The sequence below is a fragment of the Pteronotus mesoamericanus genome, unplaced genomic scaffold (assembly GCF_021234165.1).
Source record: "Pteronotus mesoamericanus isolate MK-2021 breed Mesoamerican mustached bat unplaced genomic scaffold, CSHL_Meso_final contig_163, whole genome shotgun sequence".
NCBI lineage: Eukaryota > Metazoa > Chordata > Mammalia > Chiroptera > Mormoopidae > Pteronotus > Pteronotus mesoamericanus.
In genome coordinates this window covers 7,931,839-7,949,291 of record NW_026555064.1, presented here as the reverse complement: position 1 = coordinate 7,949,291, position 17,453 = coordinate 7,931,839, and the positions used below count along the sequence as shown (strand labels likewise).

General features: G+C 45.7%; 1 protein-coding gene across 2 annotated transcripts in view; it reads left to right on the top strand.

Moving 5' to 3' along the window:
* Positions 1-771: 771 nt before the first annotated feature.
* GAB1 (GRB2 associated binding protein 1) overlaps positions 772-17,453 on the top strand; it is a 111,308-nt gene continuing 94,626 nt past the window's right edge. For both annotated transcript variants that reach the window (XM_054562845.1, XM_054562840.1), the window contains exon 1: positions 772-1,773. In XM_054562845.1, coding sequence (XP_054418820.1) covers positions 1,702-1,773 — 72 coding nt within the window. In that variant the 5' untranslated portion in view covers positions 772-1,701. The remainder of the gene's footprint in view (positions 1,774-17,453) is intronic.

The following is a 17,453-nucleotide window of genomic DNA, read 5'->3' as shown; positions in this document are numbered from 1 at the left end:
TAGTCCAACATGCGAAAGATAGATTTTAAACAAATACAGCCAAGTGGAAGAAAGTGGGAACAAAAAGAGGCAGTGGGAGGCTTTACAATGTCCCAGAGATAAGACTCAATCAAATCCTTTGGCCCGACAAAATCCTAAGCATTCCCACCACTCTGGGACGACTGCTCCGGGGACCAGACCACGCGAGCCCGAGGGGGTCCCCTTGTGCCCGCTCTACCAAGCTGGTATCTATGGCGCTCAACCCCGGGCCCTGACCTCCAGGTCCCTGCCCTTCGGTCTCCGGAGCAACCTCCCTCCTGGTCGTAGTTCTTTGCAGGCTGTCAAGCGGAGAAAACTTCCCAAATTTCAGATCTCGTGCATAGTACAAACTCCGGATGACACCCAGTGCGCCAAGATGGCAAACCCAACAGAACATTCGAACCTTTCTCACTCCTCCCCGCGCCCAAGCCCCGGCCGCGATGCCCTCGCCCCGGCCTCTTTCCCCTGCGAGGAGCCGGCTAGGGGCTCAGGCCGCCACCGCCCCCGGGCGGCCGAGGACCCCACTCCAGCTCTCCGAACTACAGATCCCAGGGTGCCTCAAGGACTCCTGCTCCCTCCCTTTCTCGCTCCCTCCTCCGCCCGTCGCCTCCTCCCTAGCCCTTGTTGTTTTGGCTGGAAGCACCCGGGCGGAGTTTCAGAGAAAGTCTGGGCTGAAACCGGAGCCGGCCCGAACGTGGGAAGGGGAGGAGGAAAGGGAGGAAGAGGGAGCCGAGAGGCCGGGAGAGGGAGGGATCCGGGCCGGGCGCCGGGCGGCTCCGAACCTGCCGCGCGCCCCGGGTGGGGGAGGCGGCCCCGGAGGATCTCGAGGGTGCGGGACAGTGGGATCCTTCCCCGGAGCCGAACAGCCGAGCGCCGCGTTCCTCCTCAGGTCCCCGCCCTGTTCCGCGGGCGCGAGCGCGCACCCACCCTTCGGCGGGACCTGCTTTCTCCCTTCCCGGCGCCCGCCGCCTGCCACCCAGCGACGCCCCGCGCTACGCCGCCAACCCGGGACCAGCCCTGAGCCCACTGCCCACTGCCCACGGGACCCTCGCGGCTATCCCTTTCTCCCCGGCTTCCCGGGCGTTCGGAGAAGTGACCCACCCTCCCCCGGGGAGGAGGAGGGATAGGATCGCCCCGGGCGCACCGAAACCGAGAGCGGGAGAGCGGGAGAGCCGGAGTGGGCGCTGCGCTGGGTATTGTATGTGTGAGTGAGTGAGTGTGTGTGTGCGCACAGCGTACCGTGTTTCGGAAAACGCTCTGGGGAGGTCCTGTCCCTAGGGGGCGGAGCGCGCAGGGTACAGAGGCCCCGGCTTGGTGCCGGGGCAGAGTCCCGTGGAGCCTGATCGCAGCTGGGGACCGGCGGGACGAGGCGCCTGGCGACGAAGCGGGCGCGCAGAAAGGAGGCCGGGGTACCCTCAGCCGGCGGCGGCCCCTGCCCCGAGGTGTCGAGGTGCCCCGAGAAGCAGCCCACTTCTGTTCACGTCTGCGGACCTGCAGGGCAGAGGCTCGGCCGCTGAGCCCCAGCGCGCCGCCGGGCCAGCCCACCCCGCCCACCCCGTCGGACTGGGGTGAGCGGCCGGAGAGCGAGGTCCCCACCGTTGCACGGCCGGCAGGCGTCGGCTGAGTGCGGAGCGCGCCCTCCTCCCCTCCGCTGCCCGGGCCGGAGCCCGAGAAGCGCGCAACATGAGCGGTGGCGAAGTGGTCTGCTCGGGATGGCTTCGCAAGTCTCCCCCGGAGAAAAAGTTGAAGCGTTATGTAAGTAGAGCTTTGGCCGGGGCTCCTGGGGCTCTTGGGGCTCCGCGGGCCTCTGCTCCCGCACTTCTACCCGGCCCGCTCGCCGGCGGCTGCGGCTCGCCGCGCGCGGGGCTGGTTAGTTCCCGTCTTTTTCCTCTCAGTCCCTTTGGGACCGAGACTGCCCCCACGCCCTGGCCTCCACTTTGTCAGGTAAACTTTCTTCCTCCAGATTCCAGACGCCTGCTTTGCGGGCCTCACCGGCCCAGAAGAGGGCCCGGTATTTCCAACTAAACGTCTGCTGCATTGGTTTTTATTATTTCTTTTTGCACGGGTGGGGAGAAGAGCATTCTCCTCACCTTATATTTGCATCTAGTCATTTTGAGGCCTCTGTGTACTAGGAAATTTCCCTCACTAGGAAAACCGCTGAGGTTGTAGAAGTCACAAGCCCTCTCTTGGGTCTGCCCACCCCTTCGCTTTCTCCTGAGGTGGGTTACGGGAAACAGGCTATGGATATGGGAAGTTGGCGTTAGACACAAGCATCTCAAGTCCGCAAAAAGAGAAAGATTGAGAAGTTATTACGCGCCCTACCGTTTGCTTAGAAGTGTTCACATATTCGCGGTTTTGAATCCAGCGACATTGGAGTTTGGCCCGAGAGCCTTGGCAGTTTGCTGCGAGAGGAGGGCGCTGGGGGGAGCCTGGTGGCTGGTGTTCGGGAGCCTTGGACACGCTGTCAAGCCCTGCAGCAGGGGACAGCTGAGGCCCATAAGGATTTCTGTGGTCTTTTCCCAGGCCACCAGAGTTGCTTAAATGGTATTTGTGTAATTGGTACAAGATGTCGATTATGTGTAAAGCTGTTAGGAAAAATATTCTTTGAAAGAACCAACCTCACTTGGGTGGAAATCTGCGCCCTCTCTCCAGGGGTGCGGGATCTGATCTGCTTCTCCCCTCTTGGTTCTTTGGTCGTTGCCCCATTGCAAAGGAAATAAAGAACACTTCTGCCCTGGCGCATGGAGCAAATTTTTTCTAGTAAAGTAGACTTCAAAAGCAAAATTTATACCCCCTTAAAATATAAATTTATTACCAAGGGGCCCGCATTTGTAATGAATCTTTTCTTGTTGAAAGATATCTACACCCAGCGTTGCAATAGAATCAAGTTAATCTTATAAGTCACTGTTTGCTTGCACAAAACGAAGGGCAGTACTTAACTTCACAGACAACTGACCAGTGAATCTCTTGTTTACTCTCTGCCAGATTTTGTTACAGACAGGTAATTCTCATTTAAAGACTTTATGCTACTACACAACCTAAGAAAATTCTGGAGATTTTGAATCCTTCTAAATTCTTTTTCTCTACTTATCACAGTTTGCCTTCATATCCTGGTGGAGATGCTAACTTTATTCCAAAAACTGGGGACAGGCAGTGTTTGGTTTTTTTTTTTCCCTTTATTTTTCCCCCAGCTCTTAAAAAGAAGGGTGTATGTGTGTAAGAAGAGGGAGTAGAAAGATAAAGAGATTTATTTATCTTGAGAAGGCACATTTAGGAGAAACCTAGACCTAAGTGATTGGGTTCTTGGGGGAATTAAGGAACAATACGTTTGTTGAAATTGGTGGAGATGGTAGAGGTTTAACATTCTTTCACAGAGTTGGTCTGTGGCTCTCTGAAAAGATGCCGCACACTGGACTAGGCACTGTAGGAAATACAATAGGAAAAAAGCCCCGCCTCTTGGGTTTGCAATCGAATATAACATAAACCAGGAAGAAAATCAGCCAAGCAGATTGTCTTAACAGGACCCGAAAAAAGGAAAGTCCAAGTTTTTAAAAAGTTATTATTTTATTTGATCATTCGAACAGTTTCATAAGGTTGCTTTTTATCTGTTTTACATATAAGAAAACAGTCTATATAACTAGAATGTGCCAGAGGCAGAATTTGAACAAGGGTCTGCCTGACTGCCAGGGCTATTAAGGGTTAATTCGGACTAGGTCATCTCAGAATTTCCTTTCAGAGTATAATTCTTTAAGAGCCTATGTGAATATTAGCTTGAATGTGGGGAAGAGGTGGAGTGCAGATGAGACGGGCATTGCTAAAGAAACAGACCCTTCTAGTGGCTTTCTGCGTCTTAAGAGAAGATGACACAACTATATGAAACAGTGGGCCCACGATGCAAGCTGTTTTTGATCGTGTGCCCAAGCTGAGTGCTATTTTTGTTTTTTGTTTAAAAAAAAAATAGTTGTTTTGAAGAACAAGCTCAGTGTAGTCTGAAACCATGGGAATACTTTTAGAGAGATGGTGGGCTCCCTAAATGGTGTTTCCATCAGGGAGAAGAATCTGCCTGACAGCTGGAGAGAGACAGGGTTTTTTTCTTGCCTGACGGAATACTGGTGTTTTCTTCACATGCTCGTGAAGTGCATGGACGTGGCCCAGGGAGACAGTGGGCAGGACTGCTGTCAGAACTGAGGGGTCCCAGAAAGTGACTGGGGTGTTACAAGTTAGAATGAAGCTTGTGTGTGTTTCAGCTGTCAAGCTGGCTGCTCAGGAGATTGAGAATTGCCAGGTTATTGATCTTTTGGCTTTGGTATCCAGTTCGGATTGCTTTTGTGAAAGCACCTTTGACCTTCAGAGATATAGACGTGTGTTTATGCATTTTTAAATAAAGATTTTATTTATTTTTAGAGAGGAGAAGGGGGGAAGGGAGAGAGGGGAAGAAACATTAATGCGTGGTTGCCTCTCCTGTATCCTACACTGGGGACCTGGCCTGCAACCCAGGCATGTGCCCTAGAGTGAGAATCGAACCAGCGACCCTTTGGTTCTCAGGCCAGCATTCAATCCACTGAGCCACACCAGCTAGGGCTGTTTATGCATTTTATGCTTGTTTTCTGTTTGTTGTAAAATCTTTATTTTCTGGATAGAAGGCAACTTTGTTGGCCACCAAGCAGGCAAAATTTCGCTTTGTGATGGTTTCTAATGAATGGATTTGCTGTGAAAAGATACCTAGATGCATGGTACTGTAATTGTTAAATGAGACTTCAGGGAGTTTGAGCATTGATTCTGTTGGGAGACATTTGGCCCATGGGACTTTGACTGTTGTCTCACTGTTTACAGTATTTATATAGTTGTCCCAAGATTGATTAAGATGATCCATAGGGGCTTTTAAGTGACAAAAAATTGTTTCAGTTTTATCTTTCCAGTCATCTCAAGTTATGGCCCCATTGCATTCCATTTACAGCTCCACTTTATGTTCCGTGTCACAGTCAACTTAAGCAGCATTGTTTTTGCATACTGGTGTGTTCATCTGATAAGGCAGCTTTTCTTGACTTTGCTACACTGAGTGCAAGTGGCATAAGAGAAAGTGGGAGAAAGCCTGGAGTAGTTTGCAATTCTCTACCCTTTTTGTCTCTTTGTAACTTTTTCTGTCTTTAGTTGCAGAAGGGTCTTGTAGGTGTTTAACCCCTGAATTTTTTTAAGTCTACTAAAAGTGGAAGTGAAAATTTACATGCATTCTTTCCCTTGTGGCGCCTCGGCCTTGTTTCTGTCCGGTGTTGTGTGTTAAACAGCTGATTTTTTAAGGACCTGAGTGGAATCATATACAGATCACCACCTCTAAAGGATACAGAAAACAAGTAAACCCTGGGTAATATGCACTCCGCAGACATACTCAGATTTTTCAAGAGTTATTTAAAGGCATATCAGCCATTTGAAATAATGGTGGAATTTCCATCAGGACTTGAAATTTTAGCTGAGATAGCATGTAAGCGTGGAAACAAAGGATTGATTCAGGCCAGCTGGCGATCCCCGTAACTCTGCAGGGGGAGCTTCCCTCTGGCCTGCCTCAAGCCGGGCCACCAAGTTCGGGCTCCTGCACGGCCTTGCTGTCAGCAACCGGCAGGTGTGCAATCTCCGCAGGAGAACCTGCTTCTGAGGCCAGGGCAAGGCGGCCTGTGAGCTGCCAGCCAGCCTGGGAGCAAGAACTCAGCCAGTTCACGGGTGTATAATCCGCACCCAGCTTGGGGCCTGCTCTTCAGCTGTCAGTCAAAAGGAGGGTTCTTGTCTGGACTTCTAGAACACACCCCCGGTTCTGGAAAAGGGCCTAGAAACAGAAATAGCCTCTCTGGGTGGGCACCTGACATCTCACATGGAGAGAGAGGGTCACGGGCAGCCAGAGCAGCAGCATCTCCTTGGTTCAAGGACATCCTGGGATCTGCGCTAGTCTTCAGGTTGCTGCTCAATAGTGTCCCTACAGCGGAGAGGACTGTGATGTCTGGAAGCTTGTCCTGCCTCTTTGCCAAATACCAGAGGCAGTTAATGGAATCTGAAGCTTTTGCTTACAGTGACTAAAGTAGCAAAATTATTTTGTCGAAAGGATTTTTTTTTCTTGCAGTCCTCCTGTTAGTAAATATTTTATTCAAATTCCAAATGTTTTCATTTTACCTTTTGCAGTGTGGCAGGCACATTGTTTCTATTAACAAAGATCGTCAACTACCGATTACATGAAGCCTTTATGATGGTTAATGATAGCTAATTCTTTCATTGTGCCTGGGCTTAATGAAGAGTACAGAACTCTGTGTAAAACTTGCTGAGTTCCCAAATCTGCTTGTTGTCTTCTGGGAGTCAGGATTACCATTAGGAAAGTGTATCAGTTTGCAGGGTAGTTTTGAGTTCTACTGATCAAAAAATTTGTTTTTAAATTTTTAAAAAGATCATCTTTGAACAAAATATAATGCCACCAGAATTATCCTTGAATCTGGTTGACAACTGTATTGGTTATTTCAGTGTGTTTTGTTACCATAAGTCTGCTTGGAAAATATGAAAGAAATATAACGACCAAGCATTTTTTAAGTCTAAATGAAATTCCGTATTTTGGAGTCGACGTAAAAAATGTAGATAAGGCCCTGACCAATGTGGCTCAGTTGGTTGGGTGATGTTGGTTCAATTCCTGGTCGGAGCACATGCCTGGGTTGTAGGTCAGGTCCCTGCTCAGGGCACATACGAGCGACAACTGATCGACTTTTCTCTCTCACATCGATGTTTTTATCCCTTTCTTTCTCCCTCTCTTTCCCTCTCTGTACAAATAAAATGAATAACACCTTTAAAAAAATGTAAGTGCCCTGGCTGGTGTGGCTCTGCGGACTGAGTGGCAGCCTGCAAACCAAAGGGTCGTGGGTTCGATCCCCAGTCAGGGCACAGGCCTGGGTTGCAGGCCAGGTCCCCAGTAGGGGGCGCGCGAGAGGCAACCACACATTGATGTTTCTCTCCCTCTCTCCCTTTCCTTCTCTAAAAACAAACAAACAAACAACAAACAAATAAATCTTTTTTTAAAAAGATGGGTAAGTTCTTGATAATTTGTAGGTTAAAAAATTTTAAGAGGTGGTAGATTCAAAACACTGAGTGACAGCACTCTGATTTTCTTACAGGGGCTGACACTGAAAGGAGACTGTGTATGACTTTAGTTTTGAAAGGGTTGGGGTAAATTGTGCTACTGTGGAAGGAGCCCTGGACTGAGTGTCAGGACCCAGGATTGGACTTGACTTTGCCACTATGCACGTGATCTTTCAAATGATCTCATCTTTTCTTATCTGTAAAATGAGGAAGGGCCGGGCAATAGGTGTGCATTCTAAACTCTTCCAGGTTTTCCATTCCTCTTGTCAGATACTTCTTGGGAGGTAGAGACAGATGTGAAGCTTCTTGATTGTCCTCCTTTTTGGTAAATAAGTCTTAATTGATTGTTTATTTAAAATAGTTCAGTGTCTATATTTAGGAACTGCCCAAGCAGAGTTCTTTGGGGATGCCGGGTGTTTTGCTTGACAGAAATGCAGGGGGCAGCCAGGGTTCTGTGCTGGGCGCTAAGTCTTCAGCACCCAGGGCAGGGCCTGGCTGCGAGGGGAAGCTCACCGAACCTCTTGACTGAACAAAATAAATGAACAGGTATTTCTGGGGCTTTTGTAATGTGCCCTGTGTGGAATACAATGGAGGGAAAAGCCCACGCCCTGCCCTTAAGGAGTTTCTAATCTATCTGTGAAGACAAACTGTAATTAATGCATGTACATTTAAATCATTTTATAAGACAAGTTATAAAGCCATATATGATTAGTTGCCAAATGAAATGATACAGGTAAGAATTGCTTAAGAGTTCAGACTGAGAGGGGAGAGGGAGGCAGCTGCCAGGGAAACTTCAGAATTGGATTTCAGATTCAGTTCTTGGAAGAACTGAGATGTTGCTGGCAGAAAGAGCAAAATCATAAGGGAAGTCTGGTTTTCAAGGAAGAATGAAGTTGTGTTGAGATTAGACACCCTCGTGAAAAGAATGGCTTCGGAACACCTCAGGCTCACACATGGAGTTTGGACGTAGCCGAACTTCTGGTTCCAGACGTTTCTGTTTCTGCTGGGATCTAATGCTCCTGATGGGGTCTTGACCGCGAGTAAATTTTGTGTATGAGACGAGCAACAAACAAAGCAACTGGTTTGGTCACCTGAACTTATTAAAATTCCAAGGGACATGTGTTATTTAAGATTTCTTTATGTCCGTTTTGAGCTAAATAATTCATTCTGGCAAGCGTTGAGTTTACAACAGAGAGGGAGCATGTTCTGGTGGGAGGGAGAATAAAAGAGCCTTTGATTCGTTTGCTTCTGAGTTCCAGCAGCAGGGCCCGCGCTGCCTTGGGCTCGCTTCTTATTTTGGACTTTGGAAGCCATTTTAGCCCAGCTGTGGGAGTGCCAGCGAGTGTTGGAGGCAAGAGAACAACCCCCTTGGATCACGTTAAACCCTGTCTGAGTGTTGATGGAGGGGTTTCTCTCATTTCACATTCCTCGCATTAACACGGTGGCTAATTTCCACGAAGTTGGAGCTCCATCCGAATTTGCCATTTGAACTTGGATTGAAGTCACATTTCTGTGACTGCTTTTATCTCAGTCTGTCCATTAACTAAAGGGAACTTATCAAGTCCCAGGTCCCTTTGTTTCTTCCCTGTTGGGCTACCAGCACAAATAAAATTAGCATTCTTTTCTTCTTTAGGTTGCTCCTGGGGAAAAGTGGCTCATTGTACTGTGGATTTCTCCATCCAGTAAATAAGTAGCCTCTTCAGTTGCTAGTTCCATAGCTGGGGGAGCCTTAATGAATTGTAGATAGATTCAGGCCTGTGGAATTACTGGGAAAAGTCATTTAGGAACTGGAAGTTTTTGACCATTCCAGGCTGTGTGTGTGAGGGCCTTAAATAATACAAGAATGCCTTAACTGAAAAAAGGCTCTTTTATATTTTAAGTGATTCTTTTATTCAGAGGAGCAAAATTCCCCCTAACTGCAGAGAAAAACTCTCATTGCTGAATGCGTGCGAAGTTGAGCACAGCCTGCTTTATGAAAGACAGTCGAGCGGGTGCCCTGAAACGCATGTCAGGTCGTTATCGCTGTTTCGTTAGCTCTTGAAGCGTTCTGATTGCAACTTGTAGCTGCCAGGCCCCAGCCTGCAGTGTTATCTGGGGCAAAAATTTTCCATGTGGTTGTTTTTAGCGGCGCTACTACATGAAACTGCACATGAAGATGTAAGTTGCAAAGAAAAGAGCTTCTAGAAGAGGAAATGTGAGTTATCTTAATTCTTTTTCTACCATTTCATTGTTCTTTCCTTAGTGTGTGTTTCAGACATTTTTATCATTTCTAAACTGAGTTTTCCTTTATTTTTACATACTGGAAAGAATGCCAAATTTATCACGAGTTTTTCTTATGGTGCTTTTTTTTATTCCCCCCTCCCTGCTTTTTACTTTGAATTCATACTTGGGCTAGGTAATTCCCTTTGTGTACCCCCCCTCAAAAAAAAAATGTCCCAAAAGAGGGGGGAAAAATCCCCCATGGCTACATTGTTCCATGAATTAAAAACAATATACGGAGAGTCCAAACATTTATTTTAAATGTAAAAAAATCTTAGGTCATTTTTTTTTGAAGGAAGAAAAATACTAAACTTTGCTTGAACTATCCTATTCATTGTTTTTCTTTTCCCTTTTTTGTTTATTTCCCTTTGTTTTTGGCTCACGTAGTCTAAATTTTTTTGGAAACAGAATTATAGGTTCTTTACTAACATCACACAAGGAAAAAGAAAACATCAGAATTCCATTTTACATTTGAAAAGCGACAGAAAGATCATCTGGTCTCCAGGGGGGCGTGTCAATGAACAGCAGGCCTTTTTAACGTGCAAGTTGCTTGGTTGCATTGCATATTTGTCATTAATGCTTCGCTATTACACAAAACAAGCAGGCAAATACAATTTTGGTTAAGAGATTCACCTTTGTGAAATGAAAATGCAGGACAACAGAGTCAGAAGAAGGTTGACAACTCAATCTATTGCTGTTGTCATTTTCATTATTTACTATATCAGTGAGCCAACCGCTATAACATTCTGTTTGCTAACTTGTTTCAGTGGCAGAAAGGTAAAAGTACTCCTTGTCCCTTGGATCCCTACCGTCGTCCTCTTTGCCTCTTTATTTCCACTTCTTCCTCTGTGATGCAGACCTGGCCACAAACATCACAAAGTGTGCGTGTCAGAGTCTGGACACACGCATTCTTTCACCTTTCCTGTAATATGGTCATTGAGACGAGGAATAGTGAGGGTCCACCGGCACGCAGATCGTTTTTCTCTCCTGAAACGCAGCTCCGAGTTACTGCTGCATTGGGAAATGCGGTTAGGCCACTTTCTGACTCGCAGAACTCCTCCCCAGATGACTACCTGCTCGAAAAATGAAGTGCCTGGTGCGCTTCCTCAGCTCCGGCCCATCGCACGTTCCGTCAGCGTCCGGGCCGGAGGCTCACAGTAGCTGAGATGAAAGTGCTTCTGGTTGGAGGGATGACCCGCTTGACTGGCAGGAGAGAAGTGCTTTAATGTTTGACTCTGGGGAGAGAAACACTTGGTAAAAGGCCACCTCCTGTGTTTTGAATTCCAATGGTGTTACATAGAGACAGAGAGGAATGATCGCCTCATTTCACTGAGCGGGGTAGCGTTCGAGGCCCCTTACCTCTGGCAAAGTTATCATTGACCCCAAAGTTGTGTGGGAGTCTTGGATTTTACAAGCTCTCCCTGACAGGTCCGGGTTTAAATGCTTGGAGTGATGAGAAAGGTAAAAGGAATTATTGAACTAGTATGGTAAGAATGTAAACTATTTGGGAAGGTAGTTTTTTCTTAGCGATGCTATTACATATAATCAAAGCTTTCTGAGTAACTTTCACTTGATATGTAGGTCATTGATCTCCAAAGAAAGGGGCACATCATTAAATTGCAGCTGTTGAATGGTACTCTTTTCTTTCCTCTCTCTTCGTTTAAGCAGAGTCAAAACAGGAAAAGCAAGCCTAATCTGTTTTTAAATATATTTTTCTAGATGATTTTTATAATGACCCACAGCATACAAAGGAGAAGGTGTATGCACATGATTTGTTTACAAAGGAAATTAGGGCTCCATTTATCATTCTTTGGTGTTTGTTATAGGATATTAATTTCCAGAGGACAAAGATGGTCTTTGTTCTTCTCTGTGTCTAAAATGTACGGTGGGGTACCTTGCACAGTCTCCTGAACAGCATGACCAAATAATTGTAGAACTTTAAACCTAAAAGTATAAATCATCTAGTCCAATGTTTCTCAATCTTTTCTAACCCATTTATCTCTAAGGTATTGTTTGAATGTCCTTTGACCCTTATTCCAGTTTTAGTTTCTATGATTTGTATCACCAAAACAATAGCTATATTGAATATCTTTTCCAATTACACATGTCTCCTCCTCCCCTAGTCAAGAGTCCAACCTCCTTGTTTTATAGGGACTGAAAATTGGCCTCTGGGAGAGTAATCCGTTTGTCCAAGGTCACGCAAGTTAACTAGCTGTTCTGGTGGGGCCACGTGGCTTGCTTCTCAGATCAGATCCTTCCGCCGCTGAGAGGATGTCCGTTGTGAAGGATTCAGAAGAAGGGGGCCAAGAGAACACTCTGCGCCTTCAGGAGCCCATATGGGACTAGGGACTCAGGATGCGCCCAGCGCTGCCCTTTACAGTCTGGCCAGTGCAGGGCGAGTCAGAGCCGCAGAGGATTCAGCAGGGGGAGGTAAACTCGGGGCCTGTCTGAAGGCTCCATGAAGGTGGTAAGAGAGATTTCACCAGACTCTGAAGTGGGTTTTCTGCACTTGGCCGTCCCTTCATCCTCACCTGCTACTCGTTTCTTAAGGGGATAGAGCCCGGGTCGTTCTCCACCAGTCTTGTCGGATCGGTTTCCCTGGTGGTCCCCGGTGACCTGCTGGTTGTCAGATCAGAACTAGATTTGAAGTTTTTGCTTCATGTTTTTTGTGGAACTCCTGATGGAAATGGCCAGCCCTTTTTCTCAAAATATGTTCATTCCGGTGCCGTCCTGATACCAGGCTCCAGTTTCCTCAAGTGCGCGCGTTCCTGTGGGTGCCAGCGGAAGCCCTGGGTGGTCTCTCCTCCCACCTCACACTGCTAGTGGCTCTTCCTCTGTAGTGAGTTCACGAACTGCATTGAAAATCTGATCAAAGCTCTGGGCACTCAGTGTCCGCAGAATCCTTACCAACCTGGATGCAGACGTTGCTATGACCTGGCATGTTTTCTAACCTTTAAAGCCATCTGTGGATCTTAAGTGCCTCTGAATTATATATAGGCTGAGGATTTGAAGATTCTATCTCAACCTGTTTCTCACTCCCTATCTGTGGACCTGCCTAAATAGCCTATGGCAACTCCAAGTTGCCGTAGGCTATTTACCAGCCTACAGCACCTCTTACCTGCCTGTCCGTAAACCCTGTCCTCTCACCCAGTCGCACCACCATCCCTGGTCTGGTGGCTTATGCCAGAAGGTTTTCTTTGCTGTCCTTCCCTCATTCTTCACTCTTAGTGACCACATCTTGTCAGTTTTACCTTCCAAATACCTCTTGACTCACTGACCCCTCTGTTGCCTAAGCTGCTCTTGCCTTCTGAATTGTTGCAACAGCCAGTCGCCTTCCTACTCCATTCTTGTCCGCCCCCTGCCCCCCGCAAACTGTCCTTATCAAGGCAGCCGGCGCGACCTCTCCGGACGCAGATCTGATAACCAACGCGAAGCCTCAGTCGGGAGCGGCTCGGCAGCGTTCCTCTGCTCTCAGGAATGCCCGGACCTCTCTCTCAGCCTGCGAGGCTCTGGGTGACGTGGCACCTGCGGTCCCTCCAGAGCATTTGTTGCTGCCTTCTCACTCATGCTTTCCACATCAGCTCTCCTGAACTTGGATGTCCCCAGAGGGCCTGTGACCTCTTACTCTGGCCTTTGCCTGGGCTCGCCCCTCCTCCAGGAATTCTTGGCTCTGTCCCTTCCCCGCTAACTTCTGCCCGTTCTCCGGGGCCACAGTGTGCCTTTTGTGAACCTCAGGTGCTTCTGCCTTCCTGGGCCCCCCTCCCTCTGTGAACAAAGAATAAAAATTACATTTTGCAGCTGCATCAGTATGAAGATGAATATACTCCAAGCTGGTTTTAGTATTATATATTCGTTATTACTATACAGATGTTCCTCGACTTAGGGAGGGGCTTATGTGCCAGTAGACCCATAGGTGGAACGTAATCATCTGTTGAAGATGTATTTAATACACCTAACCTACCGAACATCAGCGCTTCGCCTGGCCTGCCTGAAAGATGCTCAGAGCACAATATCCAAAATCTCTGGCAGCCCAGCCCCTGCCTAGCGGGGCAGTTGAGCCTGTGGATGGTCTGACTGAGCGGCTGCCGCTGTCCAGCATTATGGGAGAGTGTTTTGCCGATTCTCGCTAGCTCGGGAAGGGATCAGAATTCAAAATTCCAAATGCGGTTTCTACTGAAGGTGGGTAGCTTTTGCACCATCATAAAGTTGAAAAATTCCAAGTCAAACGATCATAAATTGGGGACTACCTGTATTCATTTTTTAATTCTAGCTTTAAGAGAAATGAATGTTAAAACTCTTGCCGTGGGTGCCTATGAGCCTCATGGGCCCGAGCACTGTGCCGCCTGTGCCTGGGGGGGTACTTTGGTCTGTTAAATGGATGTGAATACTTTGGAGATTCAGCTGACTGTGACCAGGAAGGGTGAGGGGCCCACTTAGTTACTTGTTTTGTTCTGTGGCGCTTCTGTAATGACTTGGCTGGCTTACCAAAACCATATTAAGATTTTGCATTTTAGTCCCTGGTAATGGAAAAATGTATGGAAAACAGTTCATATACACACAGACTACACATATATATATTTAAGAGCAAAAATCAGATTTTCACGATGTCATAAGTAATATTCTTTGAGCTGTATTGCTGATATGAACATTAGTTCATGATGTTTCCGTGGTTTTTAATGGGAAGGGGGGTAACTTTGCCCCCACTGGGGACACATGGCAGTGTCTGGAGACATTTTCAGTTGTCACAACTACGGATGCTACTGGCTGTTAGTAGGCAGAGGTCAGGGTCACTACTGAACCTGCTGCAATGCACAGAACAGCGCCCACAGCAAAGGATTACCAGGGCAGAGCATCAGGAGGGCTGAAGTTCACGTTTCTGTGGAGGGATCCTTCATAAGGCTTGGAGTCTACATCTGTGTTACGTATTTAGTTTATTTCCCTGTCATTCCAGTAATAGCATTCATTCAGGTGCAGGATTGTGTTGTAGCACTGGCAACCAAACATCTATTTTCCTGACTTCAATAAGGCTGAGAGAAGCAGTCATCCAGGTGACTGAGCTTTTGAACACCAGAGGCTGGTGCTGTGTGACCCTTTCACACGGCTTTATAGGATTGACAAAATCTCTCTCAAACCATGTGTTGTCATTTAAGTCATTACCAAAATACTCTTTTTGCTCTTGCTAATTCTAGTACAACCATTTGTTGTCTGGGTGGGGAGGGGGATGCTGAGTCATTTATTCATGCTTTTTATTGCCTCTTGGCTTGGATATCGCCGTTCATTGTTCACAAGCCGCCCAGCTTGTTTACTTTTTATAAATTACATGTAATCACTCCTCTTGCAGGTCTGGCTACTGTAATTGGCAGTAGCCACAGAGCAGGGCTGACGGGTCTGCATTTCTGCTGATGTCTCACATTCAGTTCCTGTTGTGCTCTCTACACTTTCTTGCCTCTTCTGTGTTTTAGAAGGAAAGTGAACAGAGAGCCGCCACCACCACGCTCTCTTCTCAGATGCCTGATGGTCATTTAGAGCTTGGTAGAGTGTCCCTGTGTCCTTTGGTTTGGGGAGAGTCAAGGGTTTGGGTCAGGGGTCCTCAAACTTCAGTGTGTTTAACAATAACCTGGGTAACTTCTAAAATGAAGATTTTTTTTCACCCAGTTCTTTTCATTCACTTCTTTTTAAAAAATTAATATATACTTGCTGTACAATATTATATGAGTTTCTGGCATACAACTTAGTTATTCAACATTTATATCCCTTTGAAGTGCACTGTGATTAATCTAATAAATCTAGAGGTCCAGAAAACTGTTTCCTAATGCAAACCCCTGCTGAAGCTGATGTAGGTGACCCTTTTAAATTATATCCAGAGAAATCCTGAGTTGGGTGTGGAAGGAAAAAGAGAAGGAAGAAAACCCAATGGAAGTAAATACATACAATGAGTGGTGTAGGGAGGCAAGAACCAAAATTTCAGAAGTAATTTAGCCTCTCTTCTGTGAGATAAGGGAAATGTGCTATAATGCTTAAAAAGATAGGCACTTACTGTTTTCTAGCAGTGATGTAGATCAAACTGTCTCCTAATGACATATTTAGAGGATGACAAAAGTGAAAGGGGCTTTTCAGAAAGGTTAGGCTATGAGAAGGTAACTGTTGCCAAGAAGCTCTAAGGACGTTATTAATTCAAAGAAGGTATTATGTAGGTATCGATTTAAAAAAGAATGTGTGTTCCTGAATCAAGAGTTTATAAATGACTTGCAGCGAAGAAGAGACATGAAAGAGGATTAGCTGTTCACCTGAGTTCTGGTTGTTCTGGTTATTGGATCTGAAAGTACATTATTGAAATACAGTCCAGATTTCCTGGACTAGTTCTTATTTCAAACATTCTTTCCCATTGTCTTTATTATACAGGTCTGGTTGACCTCTAAATTTTTGGTTAGTTGAGATGTTTTTGATTTGTAAGAACACCAAAGTCGTCATATTTGACTAAAGAAGTTCTCTTGCTTCTCTTTCTCTCTCTCTCTGTTTAATGTATGTATTCTAATCTATCTCTTTTAATCTAATTGGATTTTAAAATCCATTTTCGAGAAAAAAAGTGAAAGAGAGATAGACAAGATAGACTTCATTTTAGAAAATTGATCAAGAAGTGGAATCAAGTAGGAGTGGTTGTTTAATCCTAGCAGAGGATTGAAGTAAGGAGTTTTACTTCCAACCACATACTGAGCTTAGTCCGTTTCTAGAAAGCTATATTATTTTTTGACATATTATTTTCTTAGGGAAACTTTAGGATTTCTTTCAGTTACCTTGCAGAAAGATCTTGACACGCACCTTGCCAAAAGTAGGAGGAATTTGGGGAAGGACTTATAAAAATGACTTGTCATTAGCTTTCGTTAAATCATTCTTTTCCCTGTTCTATCTCTTCGTCAGACTGTTAATTTTTATATTTACTGTACCCTAACAATCTCTGTGTCAAAGTGTTTTTTTTCCATACTAGGAACCTGGACTATACTGTAGAACTTTTCATCACTAGCGTGCTAGTCTTTTTTCTCTCTCCTTTCCTCTCTGTGATCCTCCATGTTCTCTTTCTCCATTTCTTTGCTTCAACTTTTTAAATACTATACTATGCCCATCTGCCCTCAAGATCTTACAGGATTGTCCTGTCTCCTTTGTAAGTGTTGAGTATCATTATTGTTAGTACTTTTAAGTATCTTTTTATTTTTCAATTATAGTTGACATACAATATTATATTAGTTTCAGGTGTACAACATAGTGATTGGTACTTATGTAACTTACAGAGTAATCACCCCGATAAGTCTAGTACCCATCTGACACCACACAAAGTTGTTACAGTATCATTGACTGTACTCCATATGCTGCACTTCACAGCCCTGACTGTTTTTGTAACTGGCAGTTTGCACACCTTCACCCCTTCCCCATTCTCACCCATCCACACAGCTCCGCTCCCATTTGGCAGCCATCAGAATGTTCTTTGTATCTATAAGTCTGTTTATCTTGTTTCTTAGATTTCATATATAAGTGAAATCATACGGTATTGGTTTTTCTCTCTCTCACTTCATTTAGCGTAATTTCCTCCAGGTTAATCCATGTTGTCACAAATGGCAAGATTTTGTTATTTTTTATGGCTGAGTAATATTCCATTGTATGTATGTACCGCCTCTTCTTCACCCCTTCCTCCGTCAATGGACACTTAGGCTGCTTCCACATCTTGGCTATTGTAAATAATGCTGCAGTGAATGTTTTGGGTTTCTCTGGATAAATAAATACCCAGAAGTGGAATTGCTAGGTCCTTCTTTGTCTCTTGGTATAGCTTTGTTTTAAAGTCTATTTTGTTTGCTATAAGTATTGCTACCCCAGTTTTTTTGTGGTTATTTTCATTTGCATGAACTATCTTTTTCCATCGCTTTCAGTCTGAAGGGGGTCTCTTGTAAATAGCATATGGAAGGGGCTTGTTTCCTTATCCGTTTTGCTACTGTTTGTCTTCTGATTACAGCATTTAATCCACTTACATTTAAAGCAATTTTTTTGATAGGTATATAGGTATTGCCACTTTATTCTTC